Source organism: Siniperca chuatsi, linkage group LG1 (genome assembly GCF_020085105.1).
Source record: "Siniperca chuatsi isolate FFG_IHB_CAS linkage group LG1, ASM2008510v1, whole genome shotgun sequence".
NCBI lineage: Eukaryota > Metazoa > Chordata > Actinopteri > Centrarchiformes > Sinipercidae > Siniperca > Siniperca chuatsi.
Genome location: NC_058042.1, coordinates 4,006,732 through 4,021,889, shown reverse-complemented (window position 1 = coordinate 4,021,889; position 15,158 = coordinate 4,006,732). Strand labels below are relative to the sequence as shown.

The window sequence follows — 15,158 nt, the reverse complement described above, 5'->3', positions numbered from 1 at the left end:
TTACACCCTCTTACAGTACATCTGCATCAGTGATCTTGATATTCTACCATTTGTGACTTACAGACAGTAAGAATTAATGTAAGTTAGTGCTGAAACAATTAGCTGATTGAAAGAAAACAAAAAGTTGGCTAATCAATTAAAAATTGAAGTCAGTGATCCCCAGACCGGGGGCTGGGACCCCCTAAGGGGTCGCAAGATAGATCTGGGGAGTTGTAAGATTATTAGCAAGATAGGAAGACAGAATTTTAAAAACAACAACACAAAACATACTTAACTTTCCTCTAATCTTTGTGTTTTTCTGATAAATTACAGGATAATCTTACCTCCTCGGGCTTGTAAAATTGTTCATACAACACAAGGGGGAAAAGTCATAGACATAGTAGACATTTCTGTATTTTGTGGGTTCACGAGAGGAAAAAAAGTTTAAATTGCTGGTTTAAGCAATTTATTCAATTTTCTAAATTTGAGGATTTGCTGATTTTGTCTGTTTTATATAATTGAAACTGAATATATTGGACTACTGGGTCAGACAGTACCCCTCTGGGAAATTGCAATGGGCACAACAATGGATTTCTTAAAAAACACGATGCAGAAATAAGTAAAAGAAATGTTAATGCTGACAAGAAATCATAAGTCATAAAAGAAAGAGGCAACTCGATTCATGTTGAAACAGAACCCGGCTACTGGATATGCATAAAAAAAGAGCCACAAGAGCTCATTTATATCAACAATTACAATGATGAGACATTCATTTTCTGTTAGTGACATTATACTAATGGGTAATGTATTATTTATGAAACAGGATACAAATGTTTTTTTAAATTATTATTAAAAAATAATCGCTCCAGTTTCCATTAGGTTCAGTTTGACACACTTTCCTTTAATAAAAGCACAGCACTGTTAATGGTTGTGCAATTATCCATCACATCTGACCTGCGGCGTTCGAGCCATTACTGTCCCCAGTCGAGGTTGTCTGAGTGCAAATACCAGCTGAGCGCTGACGTACAAAGATGTCATAACAGAAAACCAAGCAGGTCTGAGGTGATCGGGGGTGATAGTCAGTCAGATGAAACTGCTGTGTCAGCTCAGCTCTTTGCAACTGACAGGTTTCATCACTATATACGATTCAAATACTGTTCCTGGGCCGTGATGGCAATCCAGCCCAGAAGAGTAACTTGTAGTCTCAGGTTTCACAGAGGGCCAGGTGAGAGGCTGTGGAGGAGGGGTGGGACCCGGGACGGTTCCTGCAGGGCCTTTATGGAGCACTGATCCCTCTCTCTTTCATTCCCACAGTCTCAACTGTTGCCTGCCAGTCCGTGTGACTCAGGCCGGTTTCTGGGAGGCCTCAGCAGGTAGCACTTACACAGCAACCAAAACAGAGCGTTCAGCTGTGTAGATGTGGACCTCAAAGGCACATACAAAGCAAAATAATGTTGATTTAAACAGTCAGTCCACAAAATTATAGTTTTTCTAAGTTAGTAACTTCTTAGTGTTTATGGCTGTGTTGTTCCCAGTCCCATCTGCCTGTTGGTCCAACTCTTTGGTCCAGTAATATCTTGACAAATACTGGATGACTGACGAATACTGACAAAATTTAGGACAGAGAATAAATCTTTGACTTTATGATACCCTGACATTTCATCTAGCGCCACCAGCTGGTCAAAAGTTTCACTTGTCCGACACTTCACTTCACGATACGATACTTTTAAAACTAACAACCAAATTCCTGTCGTCCTCTGATGTACTTTGAGATACTCAATACTAGCATGTTAGCATGCTATGCATTAGCATGCCGATATGCTAATGTTAGCATGTCCGCATGCTAATAGACAGCATGTTGATATGCTAACGTGAGAACTAAGCTCAAAGTGTAGCCGAGACGGACTTGGTTTAGTATTTATTTACAACCTTAAATCAATCTTTCAATATTTCGTTTTTTAATTTCTATACGCTTCATACTTCACTCTTTTCCCTCCTATATTCATCACTCTTTTTAAATGTTTTGAATGGCTGCCGCGACACTTAAATTTCACTTAAAAAATAAAAGAAAAAAGTTGCAAGTTATTTTCATTATTGATTATTAATATAAAATGTTCCTGGGGCTGAAGGTGACGTACTCAAATGTCTTGTTCTGTTCAACCAAACTGTCTAAAAACCATTTAATTTGTTATCACAGAAGAAAAAGAGAAAACCAGCCAATATTCACACGTGGAGCCAAAACGGAAACTGAAACCAGAGAATTTTTGGCATTTTCGCTATTAAAAAATGCATTTAATGATCGATGTCGCTGATTCATTTTCTGTTGATCGACTAACAAATTAACTGACTAATCAGTTCAGCTCTGAATAAAATAAAATAAATGTAGGAGGTTTCCTAAATTGGACAAAACATTTTTTTATTTTTATTTTTTTTTTAATTGTTTACAGGGAGCCGGCAGGTCAGTTCAGCCATCAGGGCGAGTCACATGAGGACAGATCGTATGTCTATGAAAAGGCTTGAACACATCACTCTTGTGCCATTGTTCTCCTCATAGCAGCACAATGTCGGGCCTGGCATTTCATAATATTCATTGCAGCAGCGGCTATGCACAAGAGTGTTTGGAAACTGTTTGAAAACAGGAAATTACAGGCAAATGGCCAGAGCTTCAGGAGGAACTGGGCTGGTCTTTCAGTGAAGGGTGAGAGTGAGAAGATGGAGCTTCTGAAAAGCTTTAAACTGATGTAGCAACACACTCAGTTGTGGTATTTTACACCATAAAAACTGCTGTGATCCAACTTTAACAATCTTATCGAATACAGAGTTAGAGTTAGAAGATTTTACTAGTGTCTGTGTCTAGTTTATGCCCCACCCTCCATCATTTTGCAATGCATAAAGTGAGTAATCCTTTTTTTAAAATGTATAAATTTCGCAACATTTTTAGCACTTCTGCTGCGGTTCACCAAAAACAGACATGGATGTGACAGTAAAGTTTGTAAAGTGACAAGGATTATTTCTTGAAGAGACGTTGTTTATTATGGTGGGAGTCCGATGACATACAGTAAGCAAGGACGGAAGAGTGTAATCGAATGCAGCGCTGAAATGAAAAACACTCGACTCTGCCTGATGGATTAAAGATAAAACAGAGATTATCTTTCTGTTTACTGCGATGGATTATCGCGCTCTGCCAAATTCGTCTTTTTATACAAACAGCTTCTCTCTTGAGGGAAGATTAAAATATGAAGATGCTGCACAATCCAGCTTGCTCCCATACTTGAAAAAAGTACGTGACGTGGCGTGTTGAAACTTTGGTTATCGTGTCACAACAGATGATGATGATAAGTCTGCACACTGCAGTTTTTCTGTGTCTGTCTCCGGCTGGCAGAACCGGCAGAAACCGCTGCAGCTGGAAGGTTGATCCAGTTTTATTACTGTTATTACGCCCTGTCAAGGTCGCACTCCAGTATTTAGCTGCGACAAGTGCATGTTAATGAGGTTTGGAGAAGCTGTCTTTGTTTTAGGATGAACGATAGTCTCCAATACGCAAACGTACAAGCACACACACGTTAAAATCCTGTGTTCCTGCGGGCATTTTTCCCAGGAAAGGGGAGTAGAGTTTGGAGAGAATTTCCGTTAAATTCTGGGATCTCTGGGATTCCCAGTATTCAACCCCATTGCTCACGATTTTATTTAATGGAATGACAGAAGCAAATTTGATTTAACCAGTCTGATCTCGAAGGAAAGTGTGTTCAATGCATTTTGGATTCCAAAAAACAAAATGTAATCCCAAGAACTGAATTCCAAAACTATTCCCACCCTGAGATTTAAAAAAAACTAAACAGGAGCGCTGTGTTACCTCACTGTCAACTGTCAGTGATGTAACCCAATAAAAATACCACTGTGACATTTGTGCCATTTGTTCCAACAGCAACAGTCTCTTCTCCAGGTAAATGTTGATTATTCTTTAGTGTAGGTTACTTTAAACAGAAAGGTTTAAAACCTCTTTAAAAAGTGGATTTTTTTTTTTGTAATTCAGCCGTTTGTCATTCTGAACGTGTATATCTGTCAGAGGCGACATGTCTTTGCTGTCAGACCTGGCTGTCACACAAACAAACACATACTGTTACTAACCAGAATGGATTGGCATGTTAAAAAAAAAAAAATCCTTCATCGCCTCAAAGCACACACTGAATAAAACACCAGCCTGCTGTCAGTGAGTCAGTCAGGGAGGAGGAAACCTGCCAACCGCAGGTAAACTCTGCTGTCACAAGGCAACGCTCACTACACTCAACACTCACTACTACATGACTGTACCGTAATAAGGTCATAGAGTCAGCAAAATCCAAATAAGATGTATTCCCATTTTTGTCACATCACTGAAGAGTATTTTAGACACGTACACACCGTAACACCCTTAAGAAGACACCTTTGTTGTGCACAAGACAGAGAATACTCTTGATTACCGCCACGATCCTTGGCTCCGATGAAAGGTTGTTGTCGCAGTGACATTGGGATCTTAAAATGTTTTACACAGATAGAATTGTGAGGCTTTGTGCTTTAAAACAATGTATAGTTGTCATGTTTGAGTGGGGATTCAACTGGATGACATCCAAAAATAACGTAACAAAGCCGCCTCCAGGCCTGTATTTCCTTGTTAAGGGGTTAATCTAACTACTGGAGAACTCTGCTAGAGTATTTCTACGATATTTTAGACACATAAAGAAAGCCAAGAGTTTGCTTATGCAGCCTCACTCTATCTTCACGTGAAACTATCAAGTCAAAGCACAGCATCTCTGAAAAACCGGCACACAGTTTTGATACCACAGTTTGTGGTATTGTAAAGTTTGTAGTTATTTATCAGCATGCAAATAAGAATATGAATAAAAGTATTCTGTAAAAGATAAATGTTAACACCTTGATCTTACTACAGTTTTATTTAGAATATAGGTCAATAGTCCAACAGTCACCCAGGGCAAAAATACGTCACCTGCTGTTCTTTTTTTGAGTGTGGGAAGTGATGGAAAGTTCAAAATTACACCTACCAGCACCCTTAAAGCTTAGTAATTAACATGGTTTATCTAGTTTGTTTAATCCATTCAAAAACTGAAGTGTGAAAACGACCGTGTTTTACCGTACAGACATGAGAGAAGAAGGCGAATAATTTTTCCCAAAATGTCAAATTATTGTATTAACACAGGAGGAAAGGTAACAGAGACCTTCCAAAGAAAAACTTCTGTTTAGTCGGTGTTGAGCAGTAAAAATTATCCAATGTTTTATAGAGTTTAGACAATTATGCTACATTTTGAGGCTTAAACAGAAAATGTGACAGAAAATGATCTTTAATTCTCTTCTGGGTTCCAAAACCCAGCTGGACATAAAACTCAATGACTTTCAAGGACTCAAAAGTGACATGTTTTGAAATATGATGTTTCAAAAATCATAAAATCCTGGTAAAATAATTCATTTTAAAACAAAACACTGGTGCTAAATCAACACAAAGTACCAAGTGAGAGTATATTTTGGTAATTTGGTAAAAAAAAAAAAAAAAAAAAAAAACAGTCAAGTACTTTCAAGACCATTCATTTTCATAAGTACATATTTTTCTCAAATCCTTAAACTTTCATGAAATTTCATGGCTATAGGAAACCTTGTCATTAAAAAAATTACACAAAACACTAATTAGACACCCTTCTGAGGCCAAAAGACTGTGTGTGTGCTGTAAATAGACCTGAACGTGAACCACTCTGCTCCGCATCTCTTCTCACCGCCTCACCACAGTGACGGAGGGAGGACGAGTGCCACAGATGAAGAGTATTTGGCTATCATCAAGCAGGCTGGCACTCGCAGTAGAGTAAATCTTGTTGGTTTACCATTCAGCTCTCCCACTAAAGCAGTCATTACACTCGCTCACATCGTTCGGCACTGTCTAAACAAGGACTTCTACGGAATCACTGCCGTGGAGGGGAAACACAACGCAAACACAAGTTTACAAGTTCACACGCTGGAATTAGTGTCTAATAGCTGTTTAATATTTTGATGTTAAAGTCCATCAGCAATTAAAAGCGGATCAGAATGGGCGCAGAGTTGTTTCTACTGCTGATATTTGGATGATTGTGGTACTGTTTTTTTTTACTGAGTGTGTCAAGTAATTATTATCTAAATATTCTATTTGTATTTTACTGGTGTACTGTAGTGTACTTTATATTTAAGTGGGTTTTTTTTTGTTAACACATTTCTGCCACATGTTACATGTTCTCGTGCTGCTTTTATGTTTTGGTGACTTTAAGACAGTTTTCCACTCTGGGGGACAATAAAGTTCTAATTTAGTCTAATGCAACTGTGCAAGAGAATAAAACGATCATGATGTTTTTGTTTGAATCATATCTAAGGTTAGGCTAATTTTATTGATCTGATTTTAAGGGATGAATCAAATATTTTTTAATTAAAATGAATGTCATGCCGTCTAGTTTGTTGCCACTCGGGTCTAACTTTCAAAGTTGTGGTCATCCTTCCAGTCAGTTTTGACAAAATTGTAACGTATGCAGTAGTTCATTGCTGAGACCCTGGAAATGCGGTGACATCACTGGTACCAGAAGGTCCAGTAAGGCAGCAACAGGAGACAGACGAGGTCAAACAATCACACACAGGTTGTAAACTCCACTTTAACCTTATTAGCACTTGAAACCGAAAGTGAGCGCACCTGAAATATCTGTTACAATCCTCCACAGCACAGAATGGCACTGTAGAAATCAGAAAAGAACCATGAAGTTCTTCTACAAAATCTAATGGACATTTACAACAGACCGATGGGGCAAATGTTTTATCTTTTGTCTTCTGTTTTATCTTCTTTTCTTCCCAACAAGTCTGGTTAAACTGGGGGTTTGTTTGCAACCTGTTTGTCTGATCGAACTACAAAAATAACAATTTGCTTGCAAAAAAAAACACCCAAGTACAGTTAAACTTGAACAAAAAAATCTCAAAGAAAAAATGCTTTGCAGGTTTTTCTGTATCTGGTCAGGGAGCTGACGGATATCTGATCATATATTACAGATCAACGTCAAGCTGAAATAGCAATCTAAGTCGACTGTACCATCGTCGACACTCTCTCCTCTCCCAAAGGCAAATCAAACGCTCCTCTTCCACTTTCACTCAGCTGTCACTGTGCTGTCAGATCTGGGTGGAATCTGGTTCATCTGTGGAATCAAAACCTTTCAGCTACGCCCAAAAATAACTACGTCACTCGCTGAAAACATCTGCTGAGTGAGTGATTTACAACCAGTTTTACTTCACTGCACGCAGCGCAGGGTGACAGGAAACGAGGAAGAGACAAATGTGGACGACCTGTGACAGAGGTGTCAAAGCAGTCACGACATCCTGACTGCAAACGTTATTATTTGTCATTTATCATTAGTGAATCCACTGTGAAGCTACCTAAAAACGGTTTGTTGTACGTTGATGTGATGAGGAGTGAATGTGCAGTTAGTGTGCACGGATCAATAAACACAAGTATCGCACTGAAAACATGTTCAGCTGCATTCCCAGGGGACACTGGAGCAGCGAACCAAAGAGTGAAAGGAAGACAGAAAGACAGTTGAATATACAGAAAGAAATGCAGAGAATAAACACCGAGGCCATCAACTAATCTAAAAGAAACAGCGTCGCTGACGTGATTAGTCGGTTGACAATTTCTGATAATCAATGAATCATTTATAAAGTAAGAATGCTAAAAATAAAAAGGTTTTTTTATCTTTGTAAATTGAGTATCTTTGAGTTTTGGACAGTTGGTTGGACAAAACCAGCGATTTGAAGACATTATAGATTAAACTAATTATCCAGTAATCCAAAAAATAATTAACAGACTAATCGCTAAAGAAAACGGTCATAGTTGTAGCCCTAGAGCCAAGCTTCGCGAGCAGCACCTAGCGCGCATCGACGATTTGAAAAGCCGAAAGAGAAGAATGGGTGCCCGGTCATTCAAATATGGCGTGATAATGTGCACAGCAGGTCGCTTCAGCCATTTGATGGGAACATGAAAATAAGAGCGATAACACGTACTTTGCATCTCTCTGCTGGGAGAGAGTGACCCCAGTCCATAAAGGCCTTCTGCGCTCAAACACACAGCTGACAGTAGATATAACCCCAATGCAGGTACGCTCTCACACCCTGCTGTGCACCTGTCAGAGGCATTCCCATCATACCACTCAGCATCAACACAAACTCCCAGCGTTCCCCTGCAGGCTCAGGTGTTCCCCACGAGGAGCTCGGCCTGCCTGAAACTCTGCCTGATGGAGAGACAACAGCCAGAGACAATGCGGGACCTCATCAGCCAATCAGGAGGCTCACAGTGTGGAGGTGCAACAGTTTAGTGGACAAGAACTGCAGCAGCAACACAAGCAAATCATTAACAGAGATCCTGAAAGCACTTTACTGTTCAAGTATTAATGCAGAATATTTCTGTTTTGGTGGATTTGGCGACACCTTTGGTGACTAATCAAGCGTGTCTGAATAACAGATCCTCGAGCTCCCTTGGAAACAAATCCTGGATCAATAACAGGGGCTAGCAGCATTCACTCTGCCAGAATTCATCTGATGAAGAGAAAAGGATCTGCTACAAACCACTGACATGGTTTAACTAAGAGCACACTGAGGGTATAGTTAAGAACATAATCAAGCAGTAGCGTATTTTTGAAAAAGAAGATACAGTGGCTCATCTTCTGTCTCAAAAATACACTACTACTTAGCCGCTTGTTAGCCAAAAAGAGCTAACTCAATAGCCATTAGCCTGTCAAAACATAACTCCGTAACACATTTACTTTCATTCAGCGAAGCAAAATCAGCACTGTGCTAGACAGATGGAACTATTCAATGTGTCCCGCCACACTAGGATGAGTAAAAGACCACGATTGGTCGAAGAGCATGTAGAAAACTGCAAACCCGAACCCCTCCTCTGAAAGATTCCACCTTGACGTCTTCGGGGAAACCCTGTTACAACACTGTCTGAAAGCAGCGCTGTGGTGGGTTTAGAAAGGAAAGGCCGAGTCATGACCGTGAAGAACCTAGGAGAAGAAGAGTTTTGACTCAGGCCATCTTTTTGTTGGCTGGAAAATATATACTTTTTTTGCTTATTATGATGCTAACCCTCCCGATGTACACACACAGTATGAACACAAGGTTCAGGGACATTCTCTGAAATTCGTTTTGGGGAATAAAGGAGACCACAAACTGAGGCTGAAGTGTCAGGTGGAGGAAAAATGGGTACAGACAGAACATAAATCATTCTAGGAATTTCCTGAGAATCACAGGCGGACGATAACAGAGCAGGTGAGGGATGTAGGGCAACAAACATGCGGCGCAGCCATACAACCTTTCAGCTTTTTAGTCAGAGAATGCAACCTCGCAGCAGCACGGACTCATACCGGAACCTGTTGCTATGACAACTGTGGGTTTCTGTGGCAACAGTGGGAGATACTAAAATCAACAGGGACTGAGTCACTTCCTGTCTCGCACAATCCTTCCTCTTTTGAATATGCGAGCCCGCAGCAGGGTCGACTCCAGAGTCACTAGAAGCAATCATACATGTCTGTTAACAAGCTCAGACAACCACCATCACACACACTGATACACGTACATACGTGCGTGTGTGTGTGTGTGTGTGTTGATTTTCTCCCCTCAAATTCACAAACTTTTAAGGATTTTTTTTTTTAATGTTGATATTAGATTTTCTTCTCCAGGAAAAAGAAATTCTTATCTCAAAAATCTCAAAAACCTTTCAGGAAATAATCTAATAATAATAAAAATCTATTTTTAGCCTCACATCTAAATTTTTTGCTGCTATTACCAGTACGAGTTTTACCGAGTTTCGGTACCAACACCACACTGAACAGGTTTCTTCAAAACGCCTTATTTTTGGAAAATGTGGAACTATCGCATCGAAGAATAGGTAAACAAGATGAATCTGACCAGACATTCAAAGACAACTTTCCGTACTTTTGATTCTCTGTGTTACAGTCTGTACCAAAAAAGCATTGAGATTTGACAACCGGCCCTATCCAAGAGGTCGTAGAATCTTATCACAAAGGATAGTGACACAAACAGATAATCCTTCACCTGTGGCTAAAGCGTGAGTGGGGATTAAATAAATCACACTGATGTCGACTGCAAGTAAAAACAAGTCCGTATTGACTAAATCCCAGATTTTCAGATTGTGAGAGACTTTAGTTACTACTGATACCGAAAGCTCTTCTCAGGGTATCTGTGCACACTTGTGTTTTTGTTTTTTAAAAGATTATTTCGGGGCTTTTTTGCCTTTATTTGATAGGAACAGCTGAAGAGAGACAGGAAATGTGGGAGAGAGAGAGAGAGGGGATGACATGGGGGCGCCCCGATCTGTGCTCACTTTTAACCAAATTTAAGATCTGTGTACCTCACTGAGTGGAACTTTTATAAAGTAACATGAGGCCAGAAACTGCTGTGGCTGAATGAATGTAACTGATAGAGGAAACACTGAATTTTATAATGACATTAACAGAGAACCTGTATTTAATATGGATCGGTCACATCATGGCCGATATCCGATCCCCTTAATAAGGTGGTGCTGATGCCAAGCCGGTGTACCGGGTCAGTGCATCCTTATCTAAAATTGGCAAAATGTTCATTTAAATCAGTAACTATCAGATCAAAGATGAAGTAAACAAGACTATGAATCTGACCAGACACTCTATGCAGACTTTCAGTACTACACAGTTGACGCATGGAGATGCAATTGAGGTTCAATACCCTATCCAAGATATCAACAGGAACTAAAACGTGAAATTTACCAAGACTGGGTGAGTGGGGCTCAGACTATCAAGATATTGTCCACTGCAATGAAGTGGATAGTAAAAGCAAGTCTGAATGGACAAAAATCCCAAATTTTGCAATAGATTTCAGTTACAATCGATTGACAAAACCGCACGACAGCTAGAGTTGAATCGATCAGTCGATTAACCTGCAACAATCTTGATAATCAATTGTCGCTGAAGTCATTTTTCAGGCTTCATAGTTCCGGCTTCTTGATTCTTGAGGATTTCCTTCTTTTCTTTCGTTTTTGGAAGTAAAACTGATTATCTTTGGGTTTTGGACTTTTGATCGGACAAAAGAAGCTATTTGAAGACTTCTCCTTGGCTTCTAGGAAGTTATGATTGTCACTTTTCACTGTTTTCTGACATTTTGTTGACCAAACAATTAACGGAGAAAATAATCCGCAGATGACTTGATGATGAAAACAATAGTCAGTTGCGTCCCTAATGACAGCTCCATATTACTTTCTACATTACAGAATTCTGTGGAACTGAATAAATGCTGAGCCCCAGACAGAGGCAGTGTGTGAGGTGACTCAGAGCCGGTGTGATCGCAGGCTCTTCCTCTCTCTTTTTGCAGCCGGCAGAGGTTCAGCCAGCTCGCAGGTGAACTGTCTTCCAGCGCTTACCTTTTGGCCTCCTCCAGGTGACACAGGTACTCATAGGCCATGTTCTGCTGCCGCTGCTCATCCATCTCCTCCGCCGTAAGCCGCTCCACGCCATCCAGGACAGCTGGGGCCCAAAACATGCACAAAAATTTCAATTTCCAATTCCAAACAGCAGCAAAAACGGGAATGAATGTAATGAGTCAAAGCAATACCACAGCTGTCTTGCTGAATTTACACCAAAAGAGCAGAAAGATTCACTGAAGAAAGTTGTATTGTGCTTTACATTTCGGTTGATTTATTAACAAATAGCTATTTATCCAGCTCCCTCTTCCATATACTGAGGTGTTTTACAAAAGAAACCCGCCTTACTTATTAGTCATCTGTGTAACCAGTTAACACATGAGCTCAGTGTGGCTCAGGGCTGTCGGACTGTATGATGTGGGCATGCCTTTGTCTGTGAATGGCATGCTTATTCATACGCTGAAAACAAAAAAACAGTGCAGTGGAGGTTATGGGGCGATTCCCATGAGATTACACAGAGCAGAGCCTGCAGAGCCATGTTCCCCAAAGAAGTTTGCTCCCAAATTACGGAGAGGGGGATGGGTGAGAGGAGGGCGTGCAATACACAGAGGCCCCATTTTAGCCTCTTGTCACATCTGAGGTGGGACAGTTCCGCCTGGGAGGGATCACGGGCAACATCATCAACAGGTAAATCCTGATTTCAACAAAAACTGACACTACATGCCATGAAAACTTGATAAATGTCCCCTTTGGCATCACTTTCTAAGTTTGTTTTACCACTGATATGTATTCAAAAATGAAATACTGGGATATGTCAGCTAAGCAAACTACTTCTTGTTTTCCATATTTGGTGGATAAAGGAGTGTAAAGTTTTACTGAGCAATCCAAATGAAAGATGGAGGATTCAATTATTTAGACATTCATTTCAATAAATCCATGGGCGTTGGTTATTGGGTCATTTCACGTCTATTAAGAACTCAAACACAAATCTTCTAATGAGCAAAGTTTGAATATTCTGTCCTGTTTTTTAACATGTGGCATAACTAAAAGCATGTAATCACTTGGATTGTATAAACTAACGTGTATGCAATGTGGAAGAAGTTGTGTAAACTCTTAAAAGCAGGCCTCCCTCCCTCCAACGCCACTCTGCGATAACGTTAGATTATTATAAAAACGCGGAAGTCAGAATTAGGCTGTAACCATGCTGTCAGAAATTTAAAAAAAAAAAAACAAAAAACCCCGACCTGACTACAAATACAGGAGACTTTACTGAAAGTTTGGGGGCGTTTGCATGAGCAGGAGCGGAGCGGCGATCCGCAGCTGCGCGCCCCTCTGCGGTGTGCGGGGAAGCGGCCTGCCTGGCATCTCAAGGTGAGCAGAAACAAGTCTGAACTTACAGCCATATCTCGGCCGGAGCCCGTCTGTCTCGTCTGAAGTTGACATCCTCCTCGCGACTCTCTGCGCTCCGCGGTCCGCTTCAGTAAAAAAGTTTACGCGCAGCTTGTTTCCCAAACTCTCCGGAGCTTAAAAACACTCAGAACCGAGAGAAAACCGGGAAGGACCTTTCGGCCCTCTTGTTGCTCCTCTGCACGGTTTGAGTTGAGACTTTTTCTTCTGCTTCTTCAAACCTCACTGATGTCACTGGGTGTGTTCTTCCTAATCCTGAAGTATGCGTTTCAGGAAACGGAGCTCAGCTGCCTTCAGGCGGCACAAACTGCGGGCGCAGCGCCCCCTGCTGTCCTGCTGGTTTCCAAACTGGGGCCCGGAGACCTGCAGGGGCCGTTAAGTGGGATCCCGAGAGTTCACAGTAAAATGGGGAATTGTCTAAAGGTGTTCAGGAGTTATGGTTCTGTTCAGGTGGTGGGTATTTTATAGGCAGATTGCAGTATTTTCAAACTCAATATCTTTACATTTTAAAATAATTAATAAAAAATAAATATGGAATAAATATGAAGTAAACATTCTATAAATAAATGAATACAATAAAAATAAATATCATGGAAACATGATTTACTGTCAGTTTTGAAAGAAAAACTGATTATCTTTGGGTTTTGGACTGTTAGTTGGACAAACGGAGCAATTTGAAGACTTAAAAATCAATACAAATAAAAAATAAAATCAATATCATGGAAACAAATATGGGCACAGTACAGCTGACCAGTTAACTGGATAAATAAGATAAAATCCAAACAGTTATAACATTTCAGAAACATTACTTTTGTTGTCAAACTGATGAGCTCAGTATTTCTAAGTCCTGGCTGCGGCCCTCGCCACTGTGCAGTGAAAACATTTCATTACAAAATCAACAACCGAGATCTTCCCGTGTAGACTTTAATGAGCTTTATGCATCTAGTTGTGATGTAAGCCCCAAATGTGCTGCATTAGAGGGGAGAGCAATGCAAGTCCTATTAAAACAACTAAAGCCTACTCGACCGCAGAGCCAGACATATTGTTCCTCTTCTTTCAGAGTGACTGAAAGGTCAACTGACAACACACTTTACCTACTGATACATTATATACATATAATGACATCATAGCCTACTAAATGGGGCTCAATAATCATGTTTTTTTGTATTAATTTGAATTGCCAGGATAACTTGAGAACGTTTTACACCACAACACCAACACACTGTATGTCAAAGCAGCCACAGCAACCACACAGTCAACAACAGGAACTAATGCATGAGAAGTGCAAGGAGATGAAGAGGCGGGAGAGAGATGTGACCCGCGACCAGTTCATCATCGTTTATAATAATGCAGCGCAGTGAGGATACGGATGTTTCATAGAGGAGATGGGCGGACAGACTCCAGTCTGCAGTGCAGCTCACACACTGATAAACCACAGAACTGTAGAGTAACATTAGGCTTCATGTTCAAAGAAAGTTTTTGTATCACGTCCACACTTTTGTCTATATTCACACGCTCCCTCTCTCTCTCTCTCTCTGCTGCCAGTCTTCATCACACGTTTTTTATTAATTGATGGTTTTTATAATGGCTGCAGCCCCCTCAGCACCCCTACTTCCCGTGTCCATGGGTACTCCAGCTATTTAGTTTTGAGGAGGCTGAGATATCCTGTTTTGTACGGGTCAAAAGGATCTTTTTGTTGGACTGGGCTTCCAAACTCCACACCTGCAGTTTTTGTAGCGGGAGCTTTCTGTTAAAAATGTGTCTCCAAGCCGAGATAACCCTGATGACATCGCTGTGACGTCACCAGGAAACCGTCTTTTGAATTTTGCACTTGTAAATGATCGTTAGCACATGATTTTATCTGTGAAGCTGCTGTGTAAAATCATTGGAGTTCCCCTTTAATAAATCATTGTTATTCAGTCAGTTATTCATGGTGACAGTGCATTAGTTTCTATTGACAGGATGAACAAATAGTCCTCTACATTTCCTCGGACCACCACTACCTGAAGAGAAGGGAAAATGTGTTTGTACTGTTTTTATTGCCGCTTTCCTTCCTCCTTTACCTTCTGTGACTAATGGGTCTTTTTCTCAACGTTAATGATGGCTCAGTTCCATTGATCTGCGCCAGTAAGCCACGACAGTGAGCCAGCATGCACAACACCAGGACCCTGGAACTGGAACAGCTGAATAAGATGCAGCCATCATTAATGGTATTAATTACACCTGTGCTTTTCCTGCTACAACATGTCAAATGTTGTGAAAAAGGTCTGATATGATGCCATATAAATAAATAAAAAGATGTATAATG

General features: G+C 40.5%; 1 protein-coding gene and 1 long non-coding RNA gene across 2 annotated transcripts in view; one reads left to right on the top strand and one right to left on the bottom strand.

The window, feature by feature from the left end:
• Positions 1–13,102, bottom strand: part of iqgap1 (IQ motif containing GTPase activating protein 1) — a 45,802-nt gene extending 32,700 nt beyond the window's left edge. Inside the window, exons 1-2 of the mRNA XM_044204801.1 lie at positions 12,841–13,102; positions 11,444–11,546 (exon numbers count right to left, since the gene is read on the bottom strand). Coding sequence (XP_044060736.1) covers positions 11,444–11,546; positions 12,841–12,886 — 149 coding nt within the window. The 5' untranslated portion in view covers positions 12,887–13,102. The remainder of the gene's footprint in view (positions 1–11,443; positions 11,547–12,840) is intronic.
• Positions 11,560–15,158, top strand: LOC122880107. The gene is made up of 2 exons (XR_006378831.1): positions 11,560–12,130; positions 14,960–15,158. It is a non-coding gene; the product is annotated as an uncharacterized LOC122880107 (long non-coding RNA).